The sequence below is a fragment of the Lolium rigidum genome, chromosome 1 (assembly GCF_022539505.1).
Source record: "Lolium rigidum isolate FL_2022 chromosome 1, APGP_CSIRO_Lrig_0.1, whole genome shotgun sequence".
NCBI classification, from domain to species: domain Eukaryota; kingdom Viridiplantae; phylum Streptophyta; class Magnoliopsida; order Poales; family Poaceae; genus Lolium; species Lolium rigidum.
This window is the reverse complement of record NC_061508.1, coordinates 222,658,044-222,670,792: the sequence shown is the minus strand read 5'-3', so window position 1 is coordinate 222,670,792 and position 12,749 is coordinate 222,658,044. Positions and strand designations below refer to the sequence as shown.

The 12,749-nt window shown below is 45.7% G+C and overlaps 2 protein-coding genes across 3 annotated transcripts; both read right to left on the bottom strand.

Moving 5' to 3' along the window:
• Positions 1 to 1,343: 1,343 nt before the first annotated feature.
• On the bottom strand, positions 1,344 to 4,689 carry LOC124690592 (succinate dehydrogenase [ubiquinone] iron-sulfur subunit 1, mitochondrial-like). Of its 2 annotated transcripts, none has more exons than XM_047223966.1 (2): positions 3,976 to 4,668; positions 1,344 to 1,792 (listed from the first exon to the last, which is right to left on the bottom strand). In XM_047223966.1, exons 1-2 carry the CDS (start codon positions 4,647 to 4,649, stop codon positions 1,621 to 1,623), a joined length of 846 nt encoding a protein of 281 aa, XP_047079922.1. In that variant the 5' UTR covers positions 4,650 to 4,668; the 3' UTR covers positions 1,344 to 1,620. The 2 variants fall into 2 exon arrangements, with proteins under 2 accessions (XP_047079922.1, XP_047079914.1); XM_047223958.1 differs by lacking the exon at positions 1,344 to 1,792 and adding an exon at positions 2,326 to 2,987 and having other exon boundaries at positions 3,976 to 4,689.
• Positions 4,690 to 7,302: 2,613 nt separating this feature from the next.
• LOC124683203 (putative F-box protein At3g44060) lies at positions 7,303 to 12,398 on the bottom strand. Its single transcript, XM_047217765.1, has 5 exons — positions 12,240 to 12,398; positions 11,877 to 11,983; positions 10,900 to 11,751; positions 10,683 to 10,832; positions 7,303 to 7,707 (listed from the first exon to the last, which is right to left on the bottom strand). The coding sequence occupies exons 2-5, from the start codon at positions 11,964 to 11,966 to the stop codon at positions 7,390 to 7,392; spliced, it is 1,410 nt and encodes a 469-aa protein (XP_047073721.1). The 5' UTR covers positions 11,967 to 11,983; positions 12,240 to 12,398; the 3' UTR covers positions 7,303 to 7,389.
• Between the last annotated feature and the right edge of the window lie 351 nt (positions 12,399 to 12,749).

The following is a 12,749-nucleotide window of genomic DNA, read 5'->3' as shown; positions in this document are numbered from 1 at the left end:
GCCTACGACGGCCCGCCACCTCCGCCTCCGCGCAACAACGCCGCGGGTCGCCGGCTTTGGTGGAGCGCGCCGAATAGGACGCTGGAGAACGTCCTCGAGCACATCGAGGGCGGCAACTTCCCGGTGCTGACGATGCCCCCTCCATCGAGGGCATCGGCCAGCCGCCGCCGGGGAAACATCTGGCATCCACGGCGCATGGCTGCCAGCTCGTCGTCTTCCGGATCGGCGCCGAGGCCATCCTTGGCGCCGGTGAAAAAGGAGGTGACGTCTCCGTCGACACCGGTGCGCGTCAAGAAGGATCCGGCGTCTCCACCGCCGACCAGAGGGTGCAGCAGCGGCGCCCTCGTCATCCGCGACCAACCCTCCTTCCCGCAGCGTGGGCGGAAGAGGAAGTCGGCGAAGAAGGAGGACGCCGCGGCCGCCACCAACGCCGCCGCAAACAGGCTCGCCGAGGAGGAGGCCAAGCGCGCGGAGGATGCCGCCGTGGCGGAGGCGATCGCCAGGTCGCTCAAGGACCTGGTGCCCGCCGACAACGCCCTCCCCGAGGACGCCGCACTGGAGTGGTCGAGGCGCGACTGGGAGCGCGAGGAGGCGGAGCAGCAGCGGCGGCTGATGGACCTGGCCGCCGCGCGTCAACTCGCCGCCCGCGCCGCCGCTCCAACCGCCGCCGACGACGTCGCTCGCTACCGCCGGCCTGCGACACCTCCATCCGGCGTCGCCGTCCCCGTCGTCGACCTCGAAGCCTCCGACGACGAATGGTACAAGCCATCGCCATCCCTGCCTCGCACCAGCGGCCGATGGGGAGACGCCGGCCAGGGCAGCAGCCAGGCCGCGCCGCCGCAGTTTGACGACGACGGCTCCGACGACGATGGCGACGACGGCGGCGACTACACAGTGTTCTACCGCCATTTGGGCATGTAGAGCGCCGTGTTTTAAAATTAATTTGCAGTTGTATTCCCCTAGCCGAATTCGAAATATAGTCGAATTCGGCCTCTATGTATGAACTTCGCCCTCTATATAGTAAATATCATTAAATTTAGTCTAAATTCGCCCGTTTTAAGCCGTAGTTTGTCAAGTTTCCGTTTTTCAAATTTAGATCGTCGTCTTCGCCTGAGCACGCGGCTGGGAAACTACTCCCCACGTCAAATTTACATCCAATCCAGACGTAAATTTCCCCGAATTTCGACGTGGAGAGGGCAAACGAGTGGAGATGCCCTTACAGGTAAGGTGTAAAGAGCTTTGCGGTGTTGAGCGGTCAGAGGAGGTGCACGAGGAAATGACGAACTACTACTGCAGAACCAGATCAGGTACAGAAGGCGAACTCATTGTAAATGCGATACATGTAACATCCAAACAATGATAAACAATTTTGAGGTTCATGAATTACTCCATGCATGAACATCATAATGCGACCAACGACAAACCAAACTAGATACAGCACAAAAGGAAAATAAAATTCGGTAGCAATTATTCACTCCCTACACAGAAATGTCAGGCAGGGAATTATCCTGCGTTTCCAGCCATTATTCGTCAGGGGTAGACACCATGGAGGTAAAACAAAACGAATGGCAGCCTCATCACAACTTTCGTCATCTCCACCGGAGATCTGCTCTCACTTACTCAGGCCCCAAGCTGCAGCTTCTTAATCGTGTCGATCTGCTTTGCCGGGTTCAGCCCCTTGGGGCAGGCATGTGTGCAGTTCTTGATGGTGTGGCAGCGGTACAGCTTGAACTCGTCGTTGATGGAGTCAAGGCGCTCCTTCGTGTACTGGTCACGGCTGTCCTGGATCCACCTGGAAGGACAAATGTGTTTATGGCAAAGGACTGACGGCACTTGAACAACTCCATTGCAGACATGAGAAATGAGATGCATGTACAAGCTACAATCCTAATACATCTAATACTAATTTTTTTGTTTACACTTTCATGTGGCTAAATTACTTTATCAAAAAACCATGTAAATGTGCAAACTGTTTGACCAGTTATATCAGATCATGTTTAGATCTCAAAGTTAAGGTCTAATTGTCCAACTAATATCATTATGGCAGTATAGCATCAACCAGAGCTTATACTGGTTATCCTAGTCACAAACAAGTTTAATTACCATAATATACTACCTCTGTCCATAAAAGGGTGTCGCAAGTTTGTCTAAATTTTGATGTATCTGGACACTTTTTTAGCGTACAAATACATCTGAATCTAGAAAAATCTTCGACATCTTTTATGGATGGAGTATTTAAACAGAGAATCATGTAAAAATCTCAGCACACACACAAATAAAGCCATATCAAACAAGATTGAATCAAACAACCAGATCACAAAATAATTGGACAATTAAATCTTTAGCTTCATAAATGCTGAATAGCATGGAAAACAGTACATTACATGGTTCAACTAGATAAAGAAAAAAAGAACACATCCGTTGCTGGCAAAATAAAACTTGGCAGGTAGTTTCAGGGATCAAACACTGAAAGATTGCACAGAGGCAACCTTTATTTCACTGGACTACAGCAGAGCTAGTTCTTTGTTCTACCGTCCTGTTACATCTACCAAGACGCCTTCTTAACACCATTAATTTCACCCTTATTTGCCAAGGTGCGGAACACGATACGAGACATGCGGAATTTCTTGTAGACACCACGGGAGCGGCCTGTGAAAATACAGCGGTTCCTAAGGCGTGTCATGTTACTATTTCTTGGCAGCTTGGACAGCTTATCGCGAAACTTTTCACGCATATCTGACGGCAGATCAGGGTCCCTACAGACTGACTTATACAACTTTCCTCTCAGCTCATATTTTGCTGCAAGCAATCTACGTTTGTGATCCCTCAAGTTTCTCTTCTCTGATATCGTCCCATGATATCCTCGAGCTTGGACGTGCATGGACATGTTGGGTTTTGGTTTGGTTATAGTCCCATGATATCCTCGAGCTTGGACGTGCATGAACATGTTGGGTTTTGGTTTGATTAGCGTCCCCCAGAGCGGAAGCCTAAAAAGGGTGAACGGGTGAACGTGTCATGGACTTAGCAATATCCTAAAGCTTACAGCAAAAAGCAATAAAGATATTAGACAACTATATCATTTGAGGAAAGGCACCAAAAACTTTAGCATCGGAAGTTGGTAGATCATCAGCCATAATTTGGTGGTGAATGGAGAAACAAGCATGCTCTATACTGAAAGAGTGGCCATCACTAGTATAAACTAACTCCAAATAAAGGCATCGTCAAGAATCAGACTACTATCGCCAAACTAAGGCCTGCAATGTCACCAAGAATTAGACCAAGGAACAAATTAACCAAATTAAGACACATGGTACCATGAAGAAGCAGACTACGAAACGAGGAACTCGTGATTATTTCGAAATCAATCAGCCAAACGCGAGATAAAGTAGAAAGTTACTGATGGCCTAAAAGTGTCTAGGCATTGTGCAACGAAACGAACATTTCCCAGTATCAAGATGATCTAAACCGCTTTGCAGGTGAGGTACCCATGAAATAAGGAACAGAGGATCATGACGCATTCTAAAAGCAAGCGACCATTTCGTAGCATCCACCCAATGATAATCTAAACATCTTTGTAGGCGAGCTACCAAATAACAAGGGGTCTTTACCTAAAATAAAAGGTCTCTATGATCATCTAGACTGCTTTGCATGGGAGCTAGCAAATAAGTAAACCGAGGATCATCATGTGTAACAGGACCAAATGATTCATTACCACATGAGACCAGCGAACAATTCTCCTGGCACACAAAATTTAACAGCTGACACAGTTGCACACCTATCTACCTAGGCGCGACAAAACCAACCTATGTATCATCAGTGTATCACCCCACAACCATTTCGCAACAAGTATTAACCAACCAATCACGAACAAGCATTCAATGATCAAGCAGATCCAGCAAACAAACGCAATCAACACATATTATCACAGTTAACAAATCCAAGAAGAGCCTACAAGGGAGGGAAGAGAAGGTATACCTATTGGCATGTAGCAGCGCGGCGGGGCCTAGATACTCCTCGGGGTTCCACCAGTATGACGGACATGACGTGGAGCAGCATGCGCATAGGATGCACTCGTACATGCCGTCGAGCTTGGCGCGTTCGGCCTTGGACTGCAGGATCTCCTTCTTCTCCGGCGACTGCGGGTCCTTGCGCTTGAGCCATGGCTCGACGCTCTTGTACTGGTTGTAGAAGTTGGTCATGTCGACGACGAGATCCTTGACGACGAACATGTGCGGGAGCGGCGAGATGGTGGAGGCCCCCGAGGCCTTGTCGGCGTTGATCTTGGTGAGGCAGGCGAGTCCGTTGTCGCCGTCGATGTTCATGGCGCAGCTGCCGCAGATGCCCTCGCGGCAGCTGCGGCGGAAGGTGAGCGAGGGGTCCTGCTCGTTCTTGATCTTGATGAGCGCGTCGAGCACCATCGGCCCGCAGTCGGCGACGTCGATCTTGTAGTCCTTGAGGTGCGGCTTGGTGGACGGGGAGTCCGGGTCCCAGCGGTAGATCGAGAAGGTCTTGGTGGTGGCGGCGGGTTTGGGGGAGGGCGGGGCGGGGGAGGAGGAGTGGGACTTGGAGGCGACGAGGCGGGAGGAGAGGGCGGGGGAGAGGAGGACCCGCGCCGCCGGCGTGCGGCGGAGGAGGGCGGCGGCGGCCATCGGATTTGGGGGTTCGCTCGCGTTGCTCTCGGTCTGCTTTTTTTTTCTCCTTTTCTTTTGGGAGGTTGGAGAGGGGCGCGTGGTGGGCTTCGGCCCAGCTGGGTATTTATACCTCGGGAGGCTGATGGGTGGATGACGTGTGGGGCCAGATCGGAATGCCGGTGCTAGGGTTGCTGACAGGTGGGGACGGCGTGTGTTTGGGTTTGGGCCTTTTTGTGGATGGGAGGGTGGAGATGTGGACAAGGTCTGGGCCGTTTGGAAGAAGACAAAGGGAAGTTTGATAAGAAAATGACTTCATCGTTGCGATAAGACTGATTTTGGGTTGTGTAGTTATTTGTTTCTCTTTCTTTTTTTCCTCCGTCTTAGATTTCTGCTTTGAGTATGAAGATGTCATGCTGATCTTGTTATACTCAGCTATGGTTAAACTACCCACAATAAAAGTATCATATATAGTATATCATGCATCTCATGCATGTAACAAGCTGATGTAGTCGTGCAATTAAAGATGAGAGAGATGATAGTAGTATCATAGCATGTAATCTAGAAAATTTAATGTTAAATTAATAATGTACATATATTTGCATTAAGATTCTACAAATCAATTAATATAAAAAATTATAATACTAGTATATGATACCATGCATTATAGACATAGCAACATATAGTAGTATCATACACATAATATTTGTATATGATACTATGCATTGTGACTAGTCTTAGATAACGGAAATTAAAATACACTATTATCGCCCTTCTACTTAATTAATTAAACACGCCTGGAAGCGCGGTTTGGACAGAGCGTGTCGAGCGGCCCTGGAATTCTTGCTCATCCATAAATACTGATATTGGTGCAGACGAACATAGTTGAACTCCTAGTTGTACTTAGTGTGGGTCATGGATGGAAATTGCAGACCGCTAGGAAATAGGCTCTGTTCAAGAAGGCGTCGTTTTTAGAGAAAATGAATTTCTGGTGCTGGTGTTTTGGTTCGCTGTTAGAAAGAATAAATCACTATAATGAGACTTTTCTTTTATGTATTTTTTTTATATCTGTATTGCCATTAGGATATTGTGTTGTTGCAGAGGCTGTATGTAATCGATATCTTCTTAATATTAATATATATACTCTTTATCAAAAAAAAATACCAAGGTGATTATGATACTCCCTCCTACATTTATGTTTAGAAAAATCTGTGATGTCCTTGTCGTGACAGGGAGCACTATCGGCTAACTATTGTGTTGCTAGTTTAGCTAAAGCAAAACCTAGCCAACATGGTCAGTTAAAACCACCGGCAACAAGCTGCGAAGCTCCATCCAATCAAAAATTATTTTAATGGCGCAACATGCCGAACCGCAAAGGTATCTCCTCACTTGCTCTTCTTGTCAGTTAGGAGCTATGGACGAGCGTAACGCAAGGGTCTTCAACAACAAGCATGCCACCGTCGCCGTTATCTTAGAAAAAATTAAAGCCCGTTTGTGGGTTATCGCGGATGCTAAGCACTTGGGCAAAATCATGCCGGGAGAGTAGTCCCATGTACTTTTTGTTGTTCTTGTTCGGACAATCTTGTCAAAATTCTTCTCCTTAATTAATCAATTAATCGAATGGGGCAAAGCTTTTGCCCCCATTTTTTTTAAAAAAAAACTTGAGGTTTCTCAGCATCTTTCCCAGAGCTTTTTAGGTGAAAGAGCATGCAATTTCACTAGTGCAATTTTTTCCGATATAAAGTTGTGTATAAGTACTACAAAGGGATTGAAAAACTGAACTATTGTTGGCTACATAAGCAATCACTACAATTACTTGCGTACTTTCATCTACCTCTATTACCAACCATGGCCAGCTCGTGCATATATGTTGCTTTTCCACTTATGGAAAGTTGAATCGCCTCCTCGAAATATTTGTTCCTAGCAATCCATATGCTCCATGCCTTCAAAGTGACGACTTCCACAGAAAAACAAACTATTAACCGGAAATCCATTTTGGCTCACATATGTAGATGCACCCACTCCTTAAATATTATATTTTAAAATGTCAAAAAATCTCACGATAAATATTTTTTTGTCTTTTTTACAAAGCCCATAAAAATTGTCACTTTCTCACAAAATGTTGTATGTGAACATAGCATATCTGGATGTACACTATCTATGCAAAGTTTTCATCCAATTTCTAACAGATACCATAAATACTATTTAAAATTCCTTTACTTATAAGTCATTTGATTCTTATCCAGCTCGAGATTACTCAGATTCTTAATAATGCTCGAGATTCAGCCGAGATTTTACCAGGATACTGAAACTCACAAGAAGGTCCAAAACACATGTAGTTCGTTGCATCCATGTGTGACGCTGTCAGGCAAGGATTTTAAAGATGTATCAAAGTTGTGTCTAGCTAGAAGACTGTTCCATTGCGTATACCATCATTTTTTTAAATAATGAAGTATCTTTTTTGCGAAATTAATAACGAAGTATCTGTCAATGTGATACACACTTCTTAAAACCAGCATTCTTAGGTTTAAGATCAAAAAGTCGGGCGAAAAAAGGGGAGATCTCCCCGTTCCTTGTTCTCCTGTAGTTGGATTCCCCGGAACCACAAGAATCCTTAGCTCATTTATCTTGCTGGGAACAGATAAATCGACATGAAACAATTCTTTCAAAAATAATCCACATGAAATATTCTTTCACTACGTTGCAGAAGAAAACAAATACATAGCCTAATACACGTAAGATGTGCGTTCACATCCCAGGATTAGGAAGATGATAATCTAACATACGAGGGGACCGACTTTCCAAGGTATTTGGAAATGAAAAGGTGATATAGTCTCCAGGTAACTTCACTTACGTCATCAGAGTAAGTGTATTTGTACGCAAATTTGTCGCGCCTGGGATCCAGAATCAGGCACTCAAGGGCAGTTGAGTTCTCCAAGATATGCAGTGCGAGCTCAATGCTAGATTTGGTTCCAGCGTACCCACTCATCTTGGCAACCTTGAGCTTTCTATGTGGTTCACGTTTCTCAAGCCTTCTCAGCGCTGCTTCCTCCCCATAATACACCAAATTTTCATAGAGCTGCATCAATTTCACAAGTAAGACTGACATAATTCCAGACAAAAAGTTGTGTTTGGACTCAAGACAAGCGTAGTGGCAACTGGAGCAGATCTATAATCAACATATAAAACTGTAGAACAATCAAAATAATGCCAGAGAAATTGTTGCTGCACCATTAAGTGCGAGCAAAAGGCTAGATCAGATACATTTTCATGTTAACCCTTTTTTTTGCCACCTCAAAACATAGATTTGACATTTGAGGGAACTATACATTTTGTAGCATCTCATCGTCTATGGCACATAATGTAAATCATCATCTTACTGATCACATGTTCATAACCTCCATGGTGATGAGGCTCTGCCCCTTCTCTTCATCGCTGAAAATCACCTCTCCTTGCAGAATAGCTCTGCCACAACCACACAGCTTATTCGAGAGTACAGTACTACACTCTGAACATGTGGGCAACCCCCTCTCTCTGCCCATGGCCGCTTCAGCCTCTCCCCCAGTGGTGCGCCGCACAGTTCTGGCCACAGGCCCAGGATCTTCTGAGCCCAGCGTCGGTGACGTCAGCGTTCTGCCGGAATGGCGAACTTCAACTTCCGATCGTCTCCGGTCTGGGCCTCTCTTCGTCCACGTCGCGCTCGTGCAGCCCATGCGTGGAAGGTGCTTCGGTTCCTGCTCCACCGACCGGGACTGGAGGACTCCACGACCGGCTGGCTGTGGCAGCAGCCACCGCCCTAGCGCAAGTCGCTCCAGGAAGGCAGGCAGGAGGCACTGGACATGGAGGCGACGTGCTTCAACTGCTATCGGGAAGCACACCGCGAAAAAGACTACTTTCGATATCGTCTGTCTTTGATGTGGCTGGCAATTGAATTGGAGTCGGTTCAAGGAATTCTGTCAGCCTTTGCAGAAGCATCAGGACTGCGGTTCAACTAGAACAAATCAACAGCAACCCTGGTAGGGGACATTGGCACTGAGATTCTGAACTGTCCGTGGAAGGATTTTCCCATCAAATATTTAGGGCTTCAGTTAGCTTTACGGCCTCTGACAAAAATAGAGTGGCAACCACTACTGGATTCAGTCATGGCTTTCATACTGGCTTGGCGAAGGGGTCTGATAGGCAGAGAGGGAAGATTGATCCTGATAAATGCTGTTATCTCAGCGAAGCCGACTCATCATCTCTTGATCGCAGATGCTGCGTGTTGACTCCTGGAGGAAACTGAGAAGTGCAGCGGTCATTCTTCTGGGCAGGCGAGGAAGTCAATAGTGGCCAGTGCCTTGTGGCGTGGAACCAAGTGTGCAAACCACAGTGTTTTAGTGGATTAGGAGCTAAAAACCTCAAGCTTCAGGGTCTTGCTTTGCGAGTCAGATGGGAGTGGTTGAAAAGGACAGACCCTTCGCGGCCTTGGCAAGGTCTTCCATCGCTGAAGGACAGTGCAACAACGGTAGTTTTCAACAGCTGCATCAAGACCAGCGTTTACTTCTGAAAAGATCGCTGGCTCGATGGCCTTTCAGTTCAGGATGTGGCTCCCCTGGCCGCGGCACTCGTCAACACAAGGGCCCGCAATTCAAGAACAGTTGCAGCTGCTTTGCTGAACAATCAATGGATCACGGGCATGACTTCAGAGCTATCTGACGATGCAAGCTTCCGCGTGTGCACCTGTGAGCAAGGGTTTCAGGAGTTCGCCTCACCAACATGGCTGACAAGTTTGTATGGCAATGGTCACCCTCAATTCAGTACTCAACCAAGTCCACCTACAGGTTGCTTCATCATGGATTAATTCAGTTTGAAGCAGCAGACTGTATATGGAAAAACAGAGCTCCCCTCAAATACCAAATCTACATGTGACTCATGCTGCAATACAGCATATGGATGTCAGAGCACAGATTTAGACATGGCCTGAGAGATCAGTAAGAAGCATGCTTCGTGTGCCTCCAAGAGGAAGATGCAAACGACCATATCTTCACCCAATGTGTGTATGGTAGACAAGTTTCGCACACCTGTCTGCATAGGCTCAATACTACCGCAGAACCCCCTGGTGAGGAAGATAAGATGGAGAGTTGGTGGAACCAAGAAATAGTGAGATTCAGCAAGAAGGGGAGGAACAACTTTGCTGCCCTGGTCACACTAGTGTGCTGGTCACTATGGAAAAACCGTAACGCATGGTTTTCAACAACAGGGACAAGAAATACTCTAAATTAACCTGTAATCGAAGATCATTAATACTTTAGGCAATGATCTATGGCTAGGGCAGGAGTCACTGGTGTTTTTGGTTTACTTGTGAGAGAGTCATGCTTAGTTCTTTTAGGAGTCTGGTGTTTCTCTGCCCTGTATCATTGGTGATAGGGGCACCATCCTGTAAATAACAACTCGACATTCTATAAAAATATGGCACGCGTTTTGTGTGCTCTTGAAAAAAAGTTCCTGGTCAGATTACCAACACTCAGGGTCAAAACACTAGCTGAGCGCATATGCGCAAAATAATCCGGTAACTGAGCCGAGTTACCTTTATAGACCGATTTGGAATTAACTGCTGTAAACAAACCAGCAACCGCATAGAAACCAGATAGTACTTGCGGCCAACGGGTCGGGAATAAACATGGTTTAGGTCCTAGAAGTCATTAGCACACTCTCTATGTATGTACTCCGTCGTCCCAAAATACTTTGCGTATATATTTAGTCGAAGTCAATGATTCTATGTTTGAGCAAGTATACATGCAAAAAGATGAAGTCTCCAATACCAAATCAATAACGGTAGACCCACCATAAGGTATATTTCATAATTTATTTATTCAATATTGCAGATGTTGATATTCCCTTCTACATATTTGGCCAAACTTAGTAAGCTTTGACTTTTGACAGAAATTATACGCCGTGTATTTTGGGACGGAGGAAGTAGTTCATAAAATGACTGAACATCTATTGTTTTTAACAGTTTTCTTCCTTCCAACATTCTCTGTTCAAAATATTAAACCGGTGAAATAAGGAACTTACGTGCACAATAAATTTTTCCAAAAAAGGGGCAGCATCAAGAAACGAAACAAGGCAGAGAAGACCATGTTTCCTTGATGACATGTCCATTTTCATCTCCAAGTGCTTGAGGGAAGAAAATTTATTGGTTGGATCCCTCGCTGGAATAATCATCTGCATAAGAAATATAGTCAAGATAGAGTATTCAAGAGTTAATAAAAAGATGTTTCGGCCTACAAACCTGGGTATATCCAACTAGATACAGTGTCTCTAGATTAGGCATAAGAGGCGCAAGTTCAGAAAGAGCATAATCTGCAGCATCCCCTGCAATCAACTCAAAGCGTGCCTCCTTCAACAGAGATGCCTCACATATTACAGTTTTGAAATTCGACCATCCACAGTAGTCAAAGGTGACCAGATTTCGAGCACGGATTTCCAATGTATTTAACGGACATAACCGAATATCAAGGTGGTTTAGCTTACAGAGCATCTCAGAGATCTTGAGATGCTCTATTTGTGGGCACCGACTTAACTTCAGCTGTTCGAGAGAAAGGGTACAACTCAACAAGCTCTCTAGATCTTCTTGAGTTATATATACAACGCTCAAATCAAGTGTCCTCAGGTTTTTTAAGCCACTGAATGATGCTGGCTGCCTCAAATAGCAATAGCAAAGCTTGAGATGCTCTACACAGGTAGGTTGTGGAGCTGCAAAATTCGAGGACGGGAAAGTGTACTGGATACGGTGAATTACCCGCCTTGGACGCAGATCAAGTGTAAGTTCTCTGGCGCCTGAACTTACTGCAAAGTATATCCAACGATCAAGATAATTGGCATACTTGTGATTGTGGAGGTTGTGCTTGATGACGAATGACTTCACCCCAGTTCCAGCGTGATGTCGTACGATGCCGTTAACGCACCTGACAAACTTTGCCCTCCTCCTTTCCTTGTGCACCCGTCTGTTCAGACCCAGAGCCTTTGTAGTGAACTCTAAATTAGGGTAGAATCTCCAAGCTCGGAGCAAGTTTTGAGCCAAAACACCGGTACGCATAGCATCTCTCAGCGGTAACAACTGAAGTATCATGAACAGAACATCCTGTACATCAAGAAGCAAATAGTATAAGTACTCTCTTTGATTGGAAAAAAGTATTGTGACTAGCTAATGTCTAGCTGTTTGCTATGATAAAGACGGATTCACGCCAAAAAAATAGTGTTTACTACCTCCGGAATACTGTCAAATTGACACATGACTGGTTTTCGTTTTGGGGCCAGCTTTGCTGCTCTGTGACATGACTTCATTCGCTTAGCCATTAGACCGAACAATTGATCTGCAGTTGACCACAAGTTAGTCCAAGCATGAAAGGGTGGCAATCTTTGGGCGAAGATGGGGGTTGGAACAGAATTGGGGTTGCTTATGTGGTCGAGAAAAAAAAAGATGGGAGTTCTGCACTCGTGTAATCCCGGAACAGGCAAAGCTGCCGAAATTCATGCAGTAGAAGCATCGACTTATGTTGCATCCAGGAAAAGCTGCGCAAGATCTCCAAACACGGGGCTGAGAAAGACAAGGAAATTTTTGAGACTTACCAAGAGATTAATCTTCCCCAGGCGATTTCCAGGCGGTGTTGTGATGGTAGAAAAAGGGCAGCTCCACGCCAGTAAACGCGAGGAGAAGAGTGGCGTGGCTGCCGGCCCGTTCCGGAACACAAGTGCGCGGATCCGGGTTAAAGAGGGAGATCGCCGGGGCGGAGACGGATTCTGTGTGCGCCCTCGAACCCGATCGATGCCTCCTTCGGTGTTCCGTCCTTGCCTCCTGGACGTCTCTGCTGCGCCGTTGAGAGCTGTGTCGCCGTCGGCCGTTCGTGACCAAGGCGAGGGTGGCCGAGGTAAAGTACTACCTCCATCCAACTGTTAGGAGTACATTAAGTTTGACTAAGTTTTTATCAAAAATCTTTAACATGAAAAGTACAAAATCAATAGATAATAAAATATTTTTTCATATCGTACCTATAAAATATCATATTTGTTCATAAATTCTTCTAACAGTTTAATCAAACTTTACTTCGTTTGACTTTCTAAAAAAAAAAAATAGACCTT

Excerpts from the sequence above, each read along its gene's own strand:
- LOC124690592 (XM_047223958.1), bottom strand. The coding sequence starts at position 4,649 with ATGGCCGCCGCCGCCCTCCTCCGCCGCACGCCGGCGGCGCGGGTCCTC. Across the intron at positions 2,988-3,975 it reads GCGCTGCTACATGCCAATAG|GCTTCCGCTCTGGGGGACGC; the intron begins GTATACCTTCTC and ends CACCCTTTTTAG.
- LOC124683203 (XM_047217765.1), bottom strand. The coding sequence starts at position 11,966 with ATGGCTAAGCGAATGAAGTCATGTCACAGAGCAGCAAAGCTGGCCCCA. Across the intron at positions 10,833-10,899 it reads ATCTAGTTGGATATACCCAG|ATGATTATTCCAGCGAGGGA; the intron begins GTTTGTAGGCCG and ends TTTCTTATGCAG. Across the intron at positions 7,708-10,682 it reads TGGAAAAATTTATTGTGCAC|CTCTATGAAAATTTGGTGTA; the intron begins GTAAGTTCCTTA and ends AAATTGATGCAG.